Raw genomic sequence first — 19,666 nt, forward strand, 5'->3', positions numbered from 1 at the left:
TTTTTTAACATATTTGATACAATTGTACTCCAGTCATGGGCACTGAAATGACAGGTAAATGTTACCTTCTCAAAAATCCAAACACTGCTCCCATAGTTGCTTTTTGGTTTGTCATGTTGAATGTTCAAGTTCCATGTTGTCTGTGTGTAGCTCACCTGAAGCAGTGAAGAACAGAAATTGGTTTTAGTTACGATTTTTTTTTTAATTCTGAGTGAGCATGATTTTTGCTGAAAAATTATTTTTCCTGATCTACATATCTAACACTTAGCAAGTTTAAGTTTTTACCTAATCATTCTTTCCAGTTATTTGACTTTAGCCTGCTAGTTTGCTGGTATCCTGTACTGATGTCACTTATGACAGTGTTACCCTTGTATGCAGACTATGGTTGTTATTCCATGGTTCAGAGCATTGTGGTTTGCATTTGTTCACAAATTTTTAATTTGCTTCTCATTAATTTTCATCTGATGGACCTGAGTGTTATGAAGACTCCCTGTGTTCCATTTCTATGCACATTAGTGAGAGACCAATCCTGTGGAGCTGTTCGTTCACTTTCTGGTTATTTCATCTCATAGATTTTAACTAGAAAAACACTCTAAAAAAATCTGTAAGCCTAAGTCATCCTTGCTGAATGCTTGTTTACTGTGGTCCCCTGTGAAAGTTTACTCTATTAAAAACCCTGTTTGTATCATGCTTTTGGAATCCAGTTTTACACAGTAATACTTTCACAGATGTTTCTGTGTTAGGATACTGCAGTGTTCGTTTGACTAACCTCAGTTTCACAACAGGACTGATGGTCGCCGCTGGTCTTTGGCTTCTCTCCCTTCTTCTGGTTATGGTACAAATACACCCAGCTCAACTGTTTCTGTAAGTATCCACTTTGCTATACTGATAGATTTCTATTACATGCTGTATCTTCTCAAATTTAGCTTACTTCTCTTAGGAGAAGGCAATGTAGGTTTTGTTACTGTTGATAGACTTTGAATTAATATGGGATACAAAACTGCTTCACTGAAATAGAAGAAAACTTTGTGTGCTTTGCTTAGAGATATTTTCTGGTAGGGAAGTAGTGTTTAACTACCCCCTTTTGATCTGTGGGGCAGTAGGAGGGGAGACATACTGCCTTATTTTAACCATATGGTAGTTAGGTATCAAGTCTTAAGTGAGGCTGCCTTGATAACAAAAAGAAAGAGAAACCACTCTGATACAATTCATCCATCCTAGGCTAGACTGCTATCTTAAGATGGTATGAATCACGCATTTGCCTGTCTTTTTCTTTGGCAATAGTGAGATGTTAGTGCATGATAATAGGTGAGTTATTTAGCATTTTAGATGGCTATAATTAGAATAGAAGAATCCCTTGGGATACATAATAAGATAAATATAATAGTCTACATTGTGTGTGATCTCATATCAGCCCCCCCTGCCATGCCATGCACCATCTGAATTGTGACGTGCACCATGGCAGCACATGAGATCCTGCTTCAATAATTAGGAGCTAGGCAGTGCGAAAAGTATGAATCTGTACTTTTGCACATCACGCACACCTCTATACTGGAGAGGAAGTACTGGGTCATGTTACAACCTGGAACTAAGCTATCTGTTGTGATAATCACACCTGAGAGACTAGGGAGATAGATCTGCGGAGGAAGCCTGCTTCGGAAATAGCAAGTAGTTAGCTTTTTGACAGTTATATTACATCATCTGCAGTAAAGGGCTTGGTCCTTGTAGATCCAACCATGAATCTTCAAAAATTGTTTTGTATCTTTAACCTTGTTTTGTACCTTTAGAGTTGCATCATTAACAAAAGTACTGTTTTATGAATGATACGTATTATTGGACACTTGGTATCTGATTTTTTTTAAATGTTTCTTTTACAATTTAAGTAAGCATTCTCTTTTGTTGGGTGTGTTCTGTTTCTCTTGTGAAGTAGTTGAGTTCCACATCCTGTACACTGATAAAACTTGACCATTTTATGTTATGATCAACTCTATTTTATTTTTGTCCACAAAGGCTTCTGGAAAGTCAAGTCAATTCTTTTTCTTGCTGACTTCAAACCAGGTTGGAGGATTTAATGTATCTTAAGAACTGTTCCTCAGTAGCACTGATTTTTGACCTCTGCTTTCCTTCCCATGTAGATCTTGCTTTTGTCAAGCAAATTGCTTGGTTTCACATTAATACCCTAACCACTTTCCATAGTGCATGTTTGTACACCTCTTGTTGGAACTAGACCAAATCTGCTGTGCTCTTCACTTAAAATATATTGACGTAAAGGAGGTTATGTCAGATAATAAGTAATTACCATAGGAACCCCATCATTGTTGTAAGAAACAGGCTTATGCTAGAAAGGTAATGAAAAGCTGTGTCAGAAACATATCAAAACACAGTTTTAATTTTCAATCCATAGTCATATGCTTTTTCTTTGACATCTGCAACTTCAAAATGGTAATTCTAGTTCATTTACTTCTTTCCAACTTAAGCTTACTAACTACTGTATGCATGCTGGAATGTGGAGCAGCTTTACATCATTTTTGTATTTCTTATTAAAAAATATAGCACTGTCATTTATGGACAAGGATATCTTAACTTCTGTAATAGATTGTTGTTGAGCTCTCCCTTGATATTTCCTGAATAGACCATATATTATAAATATTAAAATAGATGTCTTTCCTAGCATTGAACAAACAGTTTCTGACTTGTGGAAAGAAACCTGGTTTTCCAATAAATAAGTTTGAATTTTGTTGAAGAAACCAGCAGTAGAGAATTCATGCCATATATTTCTTATCTCCTCCTCCCAAGAATCCTCTACTGCTGATGAACCCTGCAAAACCACTGGAACAACCTCTGAATTTTAAATCTAGTCACTATTTCTTTGCTTCTTAGTAGAGATGCTTTTCATTTTCTTTTTTTTACCCACTGGATGATATACGTGAATCAGAAAATGAAAACTGTAATTGATTTCATGTACTTTTTCAGAATCTGAAACAGCTAGTACTGTGCAACCTCCTCCTCCATATTTTTACAAATTCTTAGAGGCAATGAGAGACCACTTCACACACAATAGCCTAAGTATACATACAGAATGCTCCCTTTTCAGTGCCAGATAAAGAAGATTCACATTAATCCAGAGATGTATCAACTGGAGACCAGAAACAGTTTTTATACATCACAACAGAGCACAACTTTAATCTTTCTAAGCAACTGAAATTCAAAGCAGGGGCAGAAGGGTCTGTAGTAATCATGGTTATGCTCAGGTAAGTGCAGCACACCATTTCCTGTTAGCCTGTTTTTTCTTAATTTTTTTTTTATATTGGAAGTCAAGAGATTGATGGAATTATCAATTTAATGGAAGTTCATGGGTTTAGAAGTGGTACAAGTGCCACATATACCAGTTCTCACAACAAAGTTGAAATTAAATGAAAATATCTCCTGCTAAGATTATTCGATTGAAAAGAAACTCTTGGTGTGTCGTATTCTAGCAAAGTTGGATCAGTTACAAGATGCAGTTGAGATGATTTTGAAAATTCTAGGAGAGCAAGCCTATCAAAAAGATAAAGTGAGAGAATACTCAGCTGCATATTTTTGCCAGTAGCTTATATTCTTGGAAGCTTATTTGGATGGGGAAATAGGGTAAAGAGATGAGGAAAGAGACTTTGGGGTTACATTAGCTGATATTGCCAGCAAATTTGTCTTGCCATGATGCACTGTGGCTGTGTATGTTAAAAATATGTTAAATGTTATGTAAATTTTGAAGCAGCTATTCTAGAATGCCAGGAGAGTTAATTTTTTTAAAGAGTTTTTGTATGAGAATTTGGATTTGTACAGAGATAAAAATTCAGACCTTCAAGAAAACACACTCTGTGCCTGTGATGGTCTTGATACAACCGAGAGCCCTTAGCAAAAGGAGATTTTCGCTTTAATCCTGTTGGATCTAGACTCTGTGACACTTTATATGAGAAAAAGTGTGATATAGGTTATTGTCCTCCTGATCTTCCCAGAATCCCCTGAAGCCAAAGAGGTAGAGATTGATTTTATAGAAATAGCCATATGTGATGGTCTGTACTGAGAAATTTCATTGTGCTAGAATATGTTTTAACTTACTAAGTGTGGCTGTAGGAAATATGCCATGAGGTTAACTGCAACTAGCTGCCATAGTGTGAGATAAGAAAGAACTTATGTTGTGTGCTCAGTTATGCATGGTAATGTGCTACAGCTGAAATTCATAAATGAGTTACTGTGACTTGACAAGTTACTACCCATCAGGTGAACTGGAGTAAATTCTTGGTGTGCATGCTTCTTAGCCTGCAGCAAAGCAAGGTAATGCGATCTTGCTAACTTTAACTTGTTCTGATGTGATGCAGCCTTCCCACATAGACCAGTCCTGTGCGAGATAATCTTTCCCAGCAGTGGGTTTTCTTCTTTTTTTCTTTTAAGAGATGACTTCATGAGATCTAGTGTAATAAGTAATTTTTTTCTTGAGTTCTTAGGAATTAGGATATATTCACCTTTTGCCACACAAGTTGCCAGGAAATTATACAGACTCTAGTTTCTGTGCTTACCAGACTAGATATTACCTGCTGACCTGAGCAATGTAGGGCAATGTCTGTACAGTATGAAAGTTTATTGATTTCCCTCACTTAGAATGATATAGCAAAACTGCTCTTATTGTGCTGGCCTCCAATAAAAGAGCAGCCAGGCAGGTGCCTTGGTGTCCTATATGAGAAGACAGAAAAGAACAATAATTTGCACATGAAGACTGACATATAGAAGAATCTCATTTTGTTGAAAAAGCCAGCTGGAGACTGAAGAGCTCCAGAAAGAAGTGCAAGTTTTTGGACTTCTTCCCCTCCACAAGTAAAATAAAGGGAATGTCTGCATGGTACCAAGCAGCTTCGTGTAGTCATACAAGGATATCTGTGAACGAGCTATCTTGGAAACTAGTTTTGGTACCAGAAACAGTAGAGCATTTCTCTGTCTACACTTATCAGTCCAACATATTGGGTTTGAGTGACAAGGTTTTGGTAGCAGGGGAGCTATAGGGGTGACTTCTGCGAGAAGCTGCTAGAAGCTTCCCCTATGTCTGATAGAGCCAATGCCAGCCGGCTCCAAGATAGACATGCTGCTGGCCAAGGTCAAGCCAATCAGCGATGGTCGTAACGCCTCTGTGATAACATATTTAAGAAGGGGGAAAATGTTTCTGCGCAACGGCAATTGCAGCCGGAGAGAGGATCGAGAATATGTGAGAGGAACAACTCTGCAGACACCAAGGTCAGTGAAGAAGGAGGGGGAGGAGGTGCTCCAGGCACCAGAGCAGAGATTCCCCTGCAGCCTGTGGTGAAGACCATGGTGAAGCAGGCTGTCTCCCTGCAGCCCATGGAGGTCCACAGTGGAGCAGATATCCCCCTGCAGCCCGTGGAGGACCCCATGGTGGAGCAGGTGGATGCCTGAAGGAGGCTGTGACCCTGTGGGAAGCCCGTGTTGGACCAGGCTCCTGGCAGGACCTGTGGCCCCATGGAGAGAGGAGCCCACGCTGGAGCAGGTTTGCAGGCAGGACTTATGACCCAATGGAAGGGACCCACGCTGGAGCAGTTCATGAAGAACTGCAGCCCATAGGAAGGACCCACATTGGAGAAGTTCGTGGGGGACTGTCTCCTGTGGGAGGGACCCCACGCTGGAGCAGGGGAAGAGTGTGAGGAGTCCTCCCCCTGAGGAAGAAGGAGCGGCAGAAACAACGTGTGGTGAATTGATCTCAACCCCCGTTCCCCGTCCCCCTGTGCTGCTTGGGGGGAGGAGGAGGTAGAAAACTCGGGAGTGAAGTTGAGCCCGGGAAGAAGGGAGGGGTGGGGGGAAGGTGTTTTAAGATTTAGTTTTTATTTTCTCATTACCTTACTCTGATTTGATTGGTAATAAATTAAACTAATTTCTCCAAGTTGAGTCTGTTTTGCCCGTGATGGTAATTGGTGAATGATCTCTCCCTGTCCTTATGTCGACCCACGAGCCTTTCATTATATTTTCTCTCCCCTGTCCAGCTGAGGACGGGGAGTGATAGAGTGGCTTTGGTGGGCACCTGGCGTCCAGCCAGGGTCAACCCACCACATCCAGATAAGCAAGGCTGACTGTTAATGCATTGAACTATGTACACGTTCTTTACAAGGACATCAAATCCAGGCTCAGGGAAGTAGTTTCAAAGTTCTACCTCCAAACATTTAGTGTGGCTCAGGTAGCTAGCCACGCTTCATAAAAGACAGTAAAATATGATAGTATGATCATCTGCACTGCTTTATGTAGTACGGTTTTACATGCAATTTTGAAATGCTAGTTATTGTGGTAGCACTTCCAATTTCATAACTGTCTGTATCTTCCATTTTGAAACTAAGTTAATGGTTTCAGTGTAATCCCTTTCATTTTTGTCAGCCTTAGAACCTATCTTGGTAAATGTCTTAAGTTCTTTCACTTCATTTTAAATGTACAGATTTTCATGAGAAAACAACGTATGATTTTTTTCAGCAAGAATTTAATTTTTTTTTTTTAAAAAGCATTGATAATGTCTTAAATTTGGATAATGAAATATCTTCAGTATGTAGAATTGCAATTTCTGTTGTGGCAATAAGTTGTACTCTACAGTTATACTTACTCTGTCCTACTCAAATAAGTAATTTTCAGCAGATCCTTTTTTAAGTATTCCTTAAGTATTGGTCTATATAACTGACATTAGATGTCATCTTTACCTTAGAGGAAATTTGAACTTTTGAAATGCAATGTCTCTTTTTTCTGGGACTGAAGTAGTTTTTATACTTACTCTATATTTAGTTCATTAAGTTGAGACTAATTTTTTATTTTCTTCTTTAAATTGATAGTCAAGCATGGGAAACAGTAACTGTAATTTTTAAATTAAATGGCTTTATTCATGAGCACTGAATATGGTCTCAAAAAATGCTTTTTTATTCTGATAGAAGCTTGTGTTCTGCTCTGTTCTTGTAGTCATCCTGCTCATCCCAAGAGAAGCTACATCAGTTACCATACCAGCCGACACCTGATGAACTACATTTTTTATCTAAACATTTCTGTACTACTGAGAGCACTGCCAGTGATAACAGATGCAGGACCACTGCAATGCACCCTCGGTCCCGAAGTCTCAGGTGAGTTTGTCTGTCTGGAAATAGGGGTTGAATCTAAATTTTTATACTCTCAAGCATCATGGTTTTGTACATTGGGAACATTCTCTATTTTCAAAATTGCTGAAGTATAATAAAAGAAGTAAGAATCTGAAGATGAGTTATTAATAGTCCTTTTAAATTCTTACTCCTGGTTTTGATCATAGCTTACTTCAGTGGTTAACATTGTAAGATAGGGCTTAATGGAGGCAACTAACCCGCGTGAACTGTCTTGATGAGCTAGTCATTATTGATCTGACACTAGCTCTGGTTCTCTTCCAGAGTTCAAACTGTTCACAGAATATAGTCTTTATTTGCAAAACTAATTTGAAATGTATTTATATTCTAGGAGTATCTGGAAAGAAATGTGATGATGAACAAATGGGGGGGGGGTGTAAGCATTCATTTATTTTCTTTAACCAAGATGAACTTCAGTTTCTTGTTTCCCAAAGACTAGGCCTCTGCAGTTCCTTTGCAGTGGCCATTTGTGGAAGATGTGTTTTATCCAAGATCAGTTCTAAACTGTCAGAATAGGTTAGGTTTGGAAAATGCAGATTAATAATTATGGATAAGTTTTCAAGAGTTGGAAGGGGAAAAAAAAGGAAATATTATATTTCTAGTTGTTGTATTGTTCCTTTCAAAATTTTAAAAATAGTTTCACAGGTATACAAATCTTAAGGATTTAGATTTTAAGTGCAATCTATTTTAACTCTGCTTTTTGATTATTTTATTTAAAATCTGTGTAGAGTATTATGATGATGTTTCTACCTACATTAAACTGCATAATAATTACTAATTAATTAATAATTAAGAATTACTGCACTATAATTACACTGGAGCACACTGGAAGTCTTATGGAGATGAGCCTGTAGTAAACACCGACCACAAGGTTCACTTTGTTGGCTTGGTCTCTAATTCTTACCCATAAGCTTTCAACCTGCTCGTGGCTATTCTTCAGAGACAGCTCTTCACTATCTATCCATTTCTTGATGTAGAGGGCAAAGCCTCCGCCCCTCCTTCCTCGCCTGTCCCTTCTGAACAGCTTGTAGCCATTGATAGCCACACTCCAGTCATGGGATTCGTCCCACCAAGTTTCAGTAATGGCAACTAGGTCGTAGCTTTCTAGCAGCATGGTGGCTTCCAACTCCTCCTGTTTGTTGCCCATGCTGTGTGCATTAGTGTAGAGGCACTTCAGCTGGGCTGTTGGCTATGTCACCTTTTTAGAGGAACACATCTTAATTCCTTTGAGGTATTTCACTGGTGTTTCCCTGTTGGCTCCTATTGACTCAGGAACTCCTGGCTCTTTTTTAAAAAGGGTAGAAAGGAGGATCCTGGGAACTACCCACCTGTCAGCCTCACCTCTGTGCCTGGGAAGATCATGGAACAGATCCTCCTAGAAGCTATGCTGAGGCACATGGAGGACAGGGAGGTGATTCGAGACAGCCAGCAGGGCTTCACCAAGGGCAAGTCCTGCCTGACCAATCTAGTGGCCTTCTATGATGGAGTGACTGCATCAGTGGATGAGGGAAGAGCTACGGATGTCATATATCTGGACTTCTGTAAGGCCTTTGACATGGTCCCCCACGACATCCTTCTCTCTAAATTGGAGAGATATGGATTTGATGGGTGGACTGTTGGGTGAATGAGGAATTGGCTGGATGGTCGCATCCAGAGGGTAGTGGTCAATGACTCAATGTCCAGATGGAGATCGGTGATAAGTGGTGTCCCTCAGAGGTCCGTTCTGGGGCCAGTGCTGTTCAATATCTTCATCAATGACATAGCAGGATCGAGTGCACCCTCAGCAAGTTTGCAGATGACACCAAGCTGAGTGGTGCAGTTGACGCGCCTGAGGGACGGGATGCCATCCAGAGGGACCTGGACAAGCTGGAGAAGTGGGCCTGTCTGAACCTCATGAGGTTCAACAAGGCCAAGTGCAAGGTCCTGCACCTGGGTCAGGGCAACCCCTGGTATCAATACAGGCTGGGGGATGAAGGGATTGAGAGCAGCCCTGAGGAGAAGGACTTGGGGGTATTGATAGATGAAAAGCTAGACATGAGCTGGCAATGTGCTCTCGCAGCCCAGAAAGCCAACCGTATCCTGGGCTGCATCAAAAGAAGCGCGGCCAGCAGGTCGAGGGAGGTGATTCTGCCCCTCTACTCTGCTCTGGTGAGACCCCACCTGGAGTACTGCATCCAGCTCTGGAGTCCTCAGCACAGGAAGGACATGGACCTGTTGGAGAGGGTCCAGAGGAGGGCCACAAAAATGATCAGAGGAATGGAACACCTCTGCTATGAGGACAGGCTGAGAGAGATGGGGTTGTTCAGCCTGGAGAAGAGAAGACTCCAGAGAGACCTTATTGTGGCCTTTCAATACTTAAAGGGGGCTTATAAGAAAGAGGGGGACAGACTTTTTAGCAGGGCCTGTAGTGATGGGACAAGGGGTAATGGTTTTAAACTAAAAGAGGGTAGATTCAGACTAGATATAAGGAAGACATTTTTTACAATGAGGGTGGTGAAACACTGGAACGGGTTGCCCAGAGAGGTGGTAGATGCCCCATCCCTGGAAACATTCAAGGTCAGGTTGGATGGGGCTCTGAGCACCCTGATCTAGTTGAAGATGTCCCTGCCCATTGCAGGGGGGGGTTGGACTAGATGACCTTTACAGGTCCCTTCCAACCCAAACTATTCTATATGATTCTAAGAAAAAAAATCCTGTTTCTTCATTAGAAGGTTACAGATTGGAACTGTATTGTATTTATTGCCACATCTTTCATTTTTTTTCAATTTCTCTTATGCTTTTAACACTTAAAAAAATTATAATCTTCCATTTGATCTCACAGAATGTGTGCAAATGCTTCAGCAAAAAGAAAAGATCCAAGTATTTTCAGAGAGGGGATTATGCTGCAGAAGTGTTGTGATGAAATTATGGTGCCTACTGTGTCCTCGGTGGATTTTCCTGTGAATGTCCATAACAGATTGTCCATATCAGTTAAAGGACCCACCGTTGTGATATGTTGGGACCGATTTTATTGTTCATTTTCGCCTATTTAGAAAGCCAAAAGCCAGTTCTTTTGTTCATGTGAGAAACTCCTATGTGGACAGATGGCATTCCTTTTGTGGGATCTTTTTCCTACTCCACATCATTTGGACCAGACTAAATGGGCCATTGTCACCAACCCAGGAAAATCAGATGGAGATTTTTAAAGGAAGTGATAACTGACAGTGCGGCTCATGATAGCAAAAAGCAGTTTCATAGGTTAGCCAAGGCCATGGGTACCTTTTATGGATTGTTTTCCTGCAAGTCTCATGCTTTTTTTACAGACACAGTGCCCCAGCATTGATGGACCCATGCATATGTATGGTATTATTTGTAGGAAGTTGTTGCTTTTATCTGCCAGTCAGATTGGAAATAGAGTTTTTGATTTTTCTTTTATGATCTGTTTTTTTAAAAAAATAAAAAAAATAGACTCATTCTTCTCAACATTTTCACTTGCAGCTAACAGAATTCTTGGTCAGGTCTTGCTATTTTGATTGTATGTAACCTTCAAAGGGGCAGGTATAGTCATAATGAATGGTTAAATATATCTCTGTTGCCCTTTTGAGAAAAAGGTGATGTTCACTAGTGTTACAAAACTGCCTGTACCCTGAAGTGTAGCTGTAAACTAAGAAAATAACATAGCTGGCAGTTAGATGTCAAGCACATGAAATAATCTTTAAGGTCTGGTCAGAAATAGCAGAAAGGAACCAAGTGTACCACTGATGAGAGAATATACCTTTCCAGTGAAGCCTATGCTAACTTTTTGGTGCAAATAAACTGTACAAAAATATAATAACTAATTTTAGTTCATGCTGAGACAAGTTTAAAGGGATGATTTGCTTTGCTTGCAGCCCTGGACATTCTTCTTCCTGCTGTGACAATGAAATAATTATGATGAACCATGTCTACAAAGAAAGGTTTCCAAAGGTAATGAATTATATTTAAGATACCCAGTATCTAAATTGATAGGCAACATAGGTCTTAAGTAAGTGGTGTTTTTGTTATGGGAACTAATGATCCAAGCCTGTAATGGTTTTCATAAAGCATCACCAAGCTCTTATTAGAAAGATAAAGAAAATCCCTGCTGAGAACTGGACATTCATTCAGGAAAGCTGCTGAACTGGTTTTGAAATGAATCATGTTGGTAATATATTCCACTGACTGGAAAGCGATGGTATGTTAAATTTCAATAGGTGATGTATACTTGGGGTAAGTGTATACTGAATTAATAAACCAAAAATAGTTTCTGTTGCTAAGTCTTGTGCAACATCTGCTGATATACCAGCAAATTCCTTTATTTAGTGGCATTTCTTCCTTTTCCCAAACACTCATTATATACTTATTTTAATTGTGAAGATCAGTACACAGTTGTGGGGGTTTGACTATGAGATACCAAATGAGGACATGTTGCTGTTGTGTCCAGAGATCTGAGACACAAATGAGTTCCTAGGTGCAGGTGCGTTGCTAGGAGCACTGCACTCTTGGTTGCTCCTAGGATTTTGGTGATCCCTGGAAAATAAAATAAGGTAAAGCTGATACTGTTCCAAAAAGTACCTAAAAAATAGAAGAAATTTCTTCATATTTCTTCATAGAAATATGAAGAGAGATTTGTCAGGATTTGCAGAGTGATCGAGCAACAATCAGAAGTGTGAAACGACCGACTCGTTTCAGTGTTTGAGATATGAACTAAGAGGTGTGGGATTACTTTTTAATAATAAAAATATCTTTAAGTTTTTTTAAGCATCTGCAGTTCTGTGAGAAACAGTTGGGTCTGTAAAACAGACACATCTAGCAACCTGCAGACACATCTGACAGCTTGTGGTGCTTTTAATCAGTCAGTGTTCTTTCAGACTCTGCCCAGTGAAATATTTTTGTGGTATAACCTATATGAAAGGAAGGAAGATATTCTGGTCTGTAGTATCTGCAGTTTTAGCAAAACAAAGTAGACCTCCATGAGTTCTCTTTTTTTTTTTTTTTTTTTTATTATTTTGACTTGGACTTAAAGTTTTACAGTCATGGCTCTTATTTTAGTTCTATTTAGTGATCAACACAAGATTAGTGCACAGTTACTGTGCACTATGTCAGTGGCAGACAAAAGGGAGGATCTGCTTAATAGAACAGTAAGGCTATTGCTTTTCTGGACTGGTAATGTGGGGAAATGTCACCTGCCACTTTGCCTTTCTGTTTGCTTGCCTTTTTGCTTCAGTCATTTCACGTATTCCACCTAGGTAACTTCTTAGGTGCTATAGAAATGTTGCAGAATCAGAAGTAAGTTTTGAGGCTGTTAGTTTCATATAAAGCTGTATCATGTATCTATTTGTCTATAGGCCACAGCTCAAACGGAAGAGAGGCTTCGGGAAATTATAACAAATCATTCTCCAGATAACATCCTTCCCCTAGCAGATGGAGTGCTCAGTTTTACCCACTATCAGATCACAGAACTGGCTCGAGATTGTTTGTATAAATCCCACCAGGGCCTCATCACGTCACGATACTTCCTTGAATTACAGCAGAAATTAGACAAATTGCTACAGGAGGTATGAGCCATGAGACTACTGTTATGTTGTCTTGAAAAATTGTTTAAATCTGTTTGCCTAAGAGTTGTTGCCTTGAAATAATCATGACTGCTTCACAAATAGTTGTCAAAGTGATATTCATAGCAGTTTTAGTCTACATAATGACTGCTACAAAGACTATAAGGCATCCTAGTGTACTAGCCTGGAATAAATGGGTTGTAAAGATTTCAGAAACAACAGCAATTTGTCATGCAGTGCAAGTTATAAATTGCTTACAGAAGTGTGTGCATAGGCCCTAAGTGAGGAGGCTTGCTATTCCATTTACTGTGGATAAATGAGGAAACATACACTTTCTACTTTATCAACCCTACTAATTGCCTGCTGTGTTGAGAAAGCAGACAGCAACCCTTAGCTTTCCATTAGTTGGAGGTTATTTAATTATTTAAATATTTATAATATTCCTTTCATAATTAAACTGTTTATTAACAGAAATAATGTCATTTCTAAAAGTGTTGAAACTTCCATAGAATAGTCAGCTAAATGAATTAAGAAAAACTTGGAACTTGACTAAATAAAAGCGCTATGACATAAGTCACTGCACTTTATGAATGTATTATTCTTAAAACAATGAGTACAGCATGTATGTGATGGGTTGACCTTGGCTGGACGCCAGGTGCCTACCAAGCTGCTCTATCACTCCCCACTCCTCAACTGGACAGGGGGAGAAGAATACGATGGAAGGTTTGTGGGTCAAGATAAGGACAGGCAGATCACTCACCAATTACCATCACAGGCAAAACAGACTTGACTTGGAGAAATTAATTTAATTTATTACCAATCAAATCAGAGTAGGATAATGAGAAATAAAACCAAATCTAAAAACCTCTTCCCCCCACCCTTCCCTTTTTCCTGGGCTCAACTTCAATCCTGATTTCTCTACCTCCTCCTCCATCTGAGCGGCACAGGGGGACGGGGAATGGGGGTTGCAGTCAGTTCATCATGCATTGTCTCTGCTGCTCCTTCCTTCTCACACTCTTCCCCTGCTCCAGCATGGGGTCCCTCCTACAGGAGACAGTCCTCCACGAACTTCTCCAACGTGGGTCCTTCCCATGGGCTGCAGTTCTTCATGAACTGCTCCAGCGTGGGTCCTTTCCACGTGTCCTTTCCATGGGGTGCAGTCCTTTAGGAGCAGACTGCTCCAGCATGGGTCCCCCACGGGGTCACAAGTCATGCCAGCAAACCTGCTCCAGCGTGGGCTCCTCTCTTCACGGGTCCACAGGTCCTGCCAGGAGCCTGCTCCAGCACGGGCTTCCCATGGGGTCACAGCCTCCTTCGGGCATCCACCTGCTCCGGTGTGCGGCCCTCCACGGGCTGCAGGGGGACAGCCTGCCTCACCATGGTCTTCACCATGGGATGCAGGGGAATCTGCTCTGGTGCCTGGAGCACCTTCTCCCCCTCCTTCTTCACTGACCTTGGTGTCTCCAGAGTTGTTTCTCTCACACATTCTCACTCCTCTCTCCCGGCTAATGTTGTGCAACATGTTTTCCCCCTTCTTAATTATGTTATCACAGAGGCACTACCACTGTCGCTGATTGGCTCGGCCTTGGCCAGCAGTGGGTCCATCTTGGAGCTGACTGGCATTGGCTCTGTCGGACATGGGGACAGCTTCTGTCATCTTCTCACAGAAGCCACCCCTGTAGCCTCCCCCGCTACCAAAACCTTGCTACGCAAACCCAGTACAATGTAACATACTCAGTTGTTTGTGGGGTATTTGATAGTATTTTATGAGCCAAAGTTAATGTGATAGACCAGCAGATTTGATATTGTCTTGGAATTTTCCAACTGAGATGTTAAGATACCATGCCTGTCTTAATTTATATCTTTTCTTCTTCTTTCATTTAAATGCAGGATCAGTTGCTAAAGGTTTTGGTTGAGATTATTTTTTTTCCTGTGCTGCTTTTTTGTTAACTTCTATTCAGTAAATAGGTTTTCTGCAACTGCTGTATTTTCATAGAATCATAGAATACCAGGTTGGAAGGGACCTCAAGGATCATCTGGTCCAACCTTTCTAGCACAATCTAGATGAGATGGCCCAGCACCATGTCCAGCTGAGTCTTAAACGTGTTCAGCGTAGTGGAGTCAACCACTTCCCTGGGGAGATTATTCCAATGATTGACTGTTCTCATTGTGAAAAGTTTACCTCTCGTGTCCTATCGGAATCTCCCTGGGAGTAACTTGTACCCATTACCCCTTGTCCTCACCATGTGACTCCTTGTAAAAAGGGAGTCTCCATCTTCTTTGTAGCTCCCTTTTAAGTACTGGAACATGGTGATGAGATCACCTCTAAGCCTCCTTTTCTCAAGGCTGAACAAGCCCAGCTCTCTCAGCCTATCCTCATACGGCAGGCTTCCCAGACCCTTGATCATCTTGGTGGCCCTTCTCTGGACCCCCTCCAGCCTGTCCACATCTTTTTTGTATAGTGGGGACCAGAATTGTGCACAGTATTCCAGGTGTGGCCTGACAAACGCCGAGTAGAGAGGGATAATGACTTCTTTATCTCTGCTGGTGATGCCCTTTTTGATGCAACCCAGCATCCTATTGGCCTTCTTGGCTGCAGCAGCACACTGTTCACTCATATTGAGCTTCCTGTCCACCAGGACCCCCAGGTCCCTCTCCACAGAGCTACTCTCCAGCCAGGTCGATCCCAGTCTGTGCTGCACTCCTGGATTATGTTTTCCCAGGTGCAAGACCTTACACTTGTCCTTGTTAAACTCCATAAGGTTCTTGTTAGCCCACTCTTCCAGCCTATCCAGATCTTCCTGCAGGGTGGCTCTCCCTTCCAGAGTGTCTACTTCCCCACTCAGTTTGGTGTCATCTGCAAACTTCATCAGGCTACACTTGATCCTGTTATCCAGATCACTTATGAAGATATTGAATAGCGTTGGGCCCAGTATCGATCCCTGGGCGACCCCATTTGTGACAGGTTACCAATCTGAAAAAGAGCTATTTACCACCACCCTTTGGGTGTGGCCCACCAGCCAATTCCTCACCCACCGCACAGACCACTTGTCCAGGCCATAACGCATCAATTTCTCCAGGAGGAGGCCGTGGGGAACCGTATCGAAGGCCTTGGAAAAGTCCAGGTAGGCAACGTCGACTGCTCACCCCATGTCAACCGAGCAGGTCACTTTATCATAGAAGGCCACCAGATTTGTCAGGCATGATCTGCCCTTAGTGAAGCCATGTTGGCTTTTCCCAATCACATGCTTCATTTGACTCGTGATGGCCCCCAGGAGGATCTGTTCCATAACTTTCCCGGGGACTGAAGTAAGACTGATGGGCCTATAATTACCTGGATCCTCCCTTGAGCCCTTCTTGTAGATAGGGGTAACATTTGCCTTCCTCCAGTCCTCTGGGACATCCCCCGATCTCCACGACTTCTTGAAGATTATGGAGAGTGGCCCTGCAATGACATCAGCCAGCTCTCTCAACACCCTTGGGTGGATGGCATCAGGGCCCATCGATTTGTACAGTACTGTACATGTACACTGTACATGTACATGTATAGTGGTGGACTTAGTAGTGATAGGTTAACGGTTGGACTCAATGATCTTAAAGGTCTTTTCCAACCTTAACAATTCTATGATTCTATGATAATAATTCACGTACTAACTCCTCCTTCACTGATGGTGGGTCTATGTTTGGATCAACCGGATTTTCATTCCCAATGCCTGGGACCCAACTGTGTTAGTAAAGACAGAGGTGAAGAAAGTGTTGAGAACCTCTGCCTTTTCAGCATTGTTGGTGACTGAGTCACCTCTGCTGTTTAACAGTGGGCCTATGTTTTCCTTCTGTTTCCGCTTGTTTTGAACTTTTTCTCTTCATAAAGCAATGCAAAAATTAAGACATCAGTGAATTATTTCTGGATTATTGAAACCCTGTTTTTTCAAATAGAGAAAATACATAGAGCTTGCTTACTAGTCAAAAGGAAGTTTGAACTAGTGACCTCGTGAAATACTCACATTTTTATGATGCCAAAGTACAGGCAGAGTTGGCCAGTTGGCTGAAGATATCTGACTATGCATTATATTATGTTTGTGATAATGTCAAAATACAAGGAAACATGTCTAAGCTAAGATTAACTGAACTGTGTTAACAATATATCCTTTAAAATGGCTACGTAGTAAGTAGAGTTTAGAGTACGTTGGCTTATTCACTTAAAGCAAAAACAAACAACCCTCAACCCCCCCAAAACCCTAAAAACTCCACTCTAGTGAGTTATTCTCCAATCTGCATATAAAGCAGTACATTATTAAAAAAAACACCAAAGCACTAATTTTGTCATGTTCTGTGATGCAAATTTTTATTATGATGTAAATTATTTTTATTATGTAAATTTCCTGTTTTGCAAACACATAATTCCTTAAAATATTCAGACTTAACTTTTGAGTCAACTGCATTGTAACTGTCAATAGCATAATATGACAGTAAGAAAACTTGCTCTTTGCACAACCCGTTTCTTTGCACAACTCGGTTACGATCACTCAGTTGTGCTTTGTATTAATGATGTGATTCATTTTTTGTCAGTTCCCAGCTGTGATGTTCAGTAGAAAGCTGCATCTCCTGCTGCTACTTGGTATGTTGCGATTACTTTGCATAACCAGGGAAAGACTCCCTTGAGGTTTGAGCAGTTTGATTCAACCAACATTTTTATAATTCTAAGGTCAAAGTCAAGTGGACCTGAATGCTTTCCTGCTTCATCCTTTTTAAACATAACATGTATTGAGCCTTTTGGTCACATACACATCTAGAGTGTTCACAAAAGTGCTTTAAATTTTGCTGGTGATTAAAATAGGCAGGTGTTTTGTTTACCAGAGAGGTCTCTTTGGACTTAGTTGATAGTGTGCAGAACACAAATGCTTGTGTTCAATTAAGGTTCTTCCAAAACCTATTGCAGAGTGCTGGGTGGTATTTGTGCCTTTTTCTTTTTTCTTTCTTTAAACTTCACAGATTAATTCTTCTCAAATATTTGGTTGTGTTTTTGTTTTTAAATTATAGTGTTTATATTGAGAGCGATATGTAGCTTCATATTTTCATAGGTTTTTTAAAACTACAAAAATATAAGAGAGAGATATTGTTGTGGTTTAACCCCAGCCGGCAACTAAGCACCACACAGCCGCTCGCTCACTCCCCCCACAATGGGATGGGGGAGAGAGTCGGAAGAGTAAAAGTGAGAAAGCTCGTGGGTTGAGATAAAGACAGTTTAATAGGTAAAGCAAAAGTCATGCACGCAAGCAAAGCAAAGCAAGGAATTCATTCACTACTTCCCATCGGAAGGCAGGTGTTTGGCCATCTCCAGGAAAGCAAGGCTCCATCACGCATAACAGTTACTTGGGAAGACAAAACACCTCCGAACGTCCCCCCTTCCTTCTTCTTCCTCCAGCTTTATATACTGAGCATTCATATGGTATGGAATAGCCCTTTGGTCAGTTGGGGTCAGCTGTCCCAGCTGTGTCCCCTCCCAACTTCTTGTGCACCCCCAACCTACTCGCTGGTGGGGTGGTGTGAGAAGCAGAAAAGGCCTTGACTCTGTGTAAGCACTGCTCAGCAGTAACAAAAACATCCCTGTGTTATCAACACCGTTTCCAGCACAAATCCAAAACATAGCCCCATACTAGCTACTATGAAGAAAATTAACTCTATCCCAGCCAAAAGCAGCACAGCTTTAAAACTGCCTTTTGATTTATTCAGATTTCATCTTTGGCATTACATGATACCTAATTCTGAAAAATCTTTGTGATGTAATATTTAGTATTTTAATTTAATGCAATACACAGTAATTCATTGTTGGCTAGCAGGCTTTCCAAAAAGTTTTTCTTGTGAACTTCAAGTATTAGCAACAAAACAGGAAAGCAGAATTAAAAAAGCAGCAGTGCAAACAAACTCCCTCACATAAACATCCCTTCAATAAAAAAAAAAAATGGGAAGCTACGCAAAAATAAAATGCAGAAGATCTGTTGCACTCATGGATTACTCACCCATAAGCTCCATTACTAATCAGTTTGTTTCAAAATCACTTTCCTGAGGTTTCCTCCGCAGTTTCAGTGAGGTATTGGAGCTCTTCAAAGTAAAAGAGGAGAAAGAACAAATTAATACAGTACTTTTTTCAAAATCAGGGAAAAATAAAAAAACAAACAAAAAAACCCAGATATCACCAGGCTGTCACACCCTGATGAACCAGCTAAAAGCTCTGGCCAGTTAGCCACACAGCTAGTGTAGAGAGGGAACAAAGGGGCTCCTGAAGCAAAGCTGCTTTTTCATCAAAAAGGTATCATCTGTTACACCATAGCTATCTGTCCACTCATCTACATGCTAGGGTTACAGGAGACAGGCATGAAGGCTTCTGGTAAAAGAGTTACTGGCAATTCCTATCCAGAGTTACGCACTTCTGTGAATCCCACCAGGCACTCATTGGCCATTGCTTTCCCATTTTAATAAGTCTGACTCTGGCAGTACAGCCTAGTAGTAACAAAATGTAGATGAGTTCTCGTTCATTCAAATAAAATTTTGTACATTTCTAACTAATGTTAGGATAGACTGTGATATAACTTAGGATGGACTGTGAAAAGAGACACAAAATGAAAGAGAAATATATGGAAGATAAAAATACAATAATTCTACCATTAGAGGTCACCTTCACCTACTTGTATGCCAGAATATTTTCAAAATGGAGATGTCCTGAGTACTGTACAACATTTTTCTAGCTTTAATTTTTAATTAATCTTGAAGATCTAAGTGCGAATTAGAATTGGGGGGTGGGGAGGGTGGATGATTGATGAGGGGACGGGACTTCCAAATTCAGTATTCCAAACCCACAAGATCCTTTTCAAGATATTTTCCAAATCTCCACAAAGTTCTGTGATCCCTTTCTAGGCAGTTTGGTAATAGTTAAGGATGAAAGTA

At 40.8% G+C, this 19,666-nt stretch overlaps 1 protein-coding gene across 1 annotated transcript in view; it reads left to right on the forward strand.

Moving 5' to 3' along the window:
* Window positions 1–19,666, forward strand: part of LOC309601736 (microtubule-associated serine/threonine-protein kinase 4-like) — a gene marked incomplete at both ends in the record, with an annotated part of 118,653 nt that overhangs the window by 58,798 nt on the left and 40,189 nt on the right. Inside the window, 4 exon segments of the mRNA XM_082334899.1 lie at window positions 786–864; window positions 6,979–7,136; window positions 11,039–11,114; window positions 12,515–12,724. Coding sequence (XP_082191025.1) covers window positions 786–864; window positions 6,979–7,136; window positions 11,039–11,114; window positions 12,515–12,724 — 523 coding nt within the window.

This window comes from Platalea leucorodia, assembly GCF_965183815.1.
Source record: "Platalea leucorodia genome assembly, chromosome: W".
NCBI lineage: Eukaryota > Metazoa > Chordata > Aves > Pelecaniformes > Threskiornithidae > Platalea > Platalea leucorodia.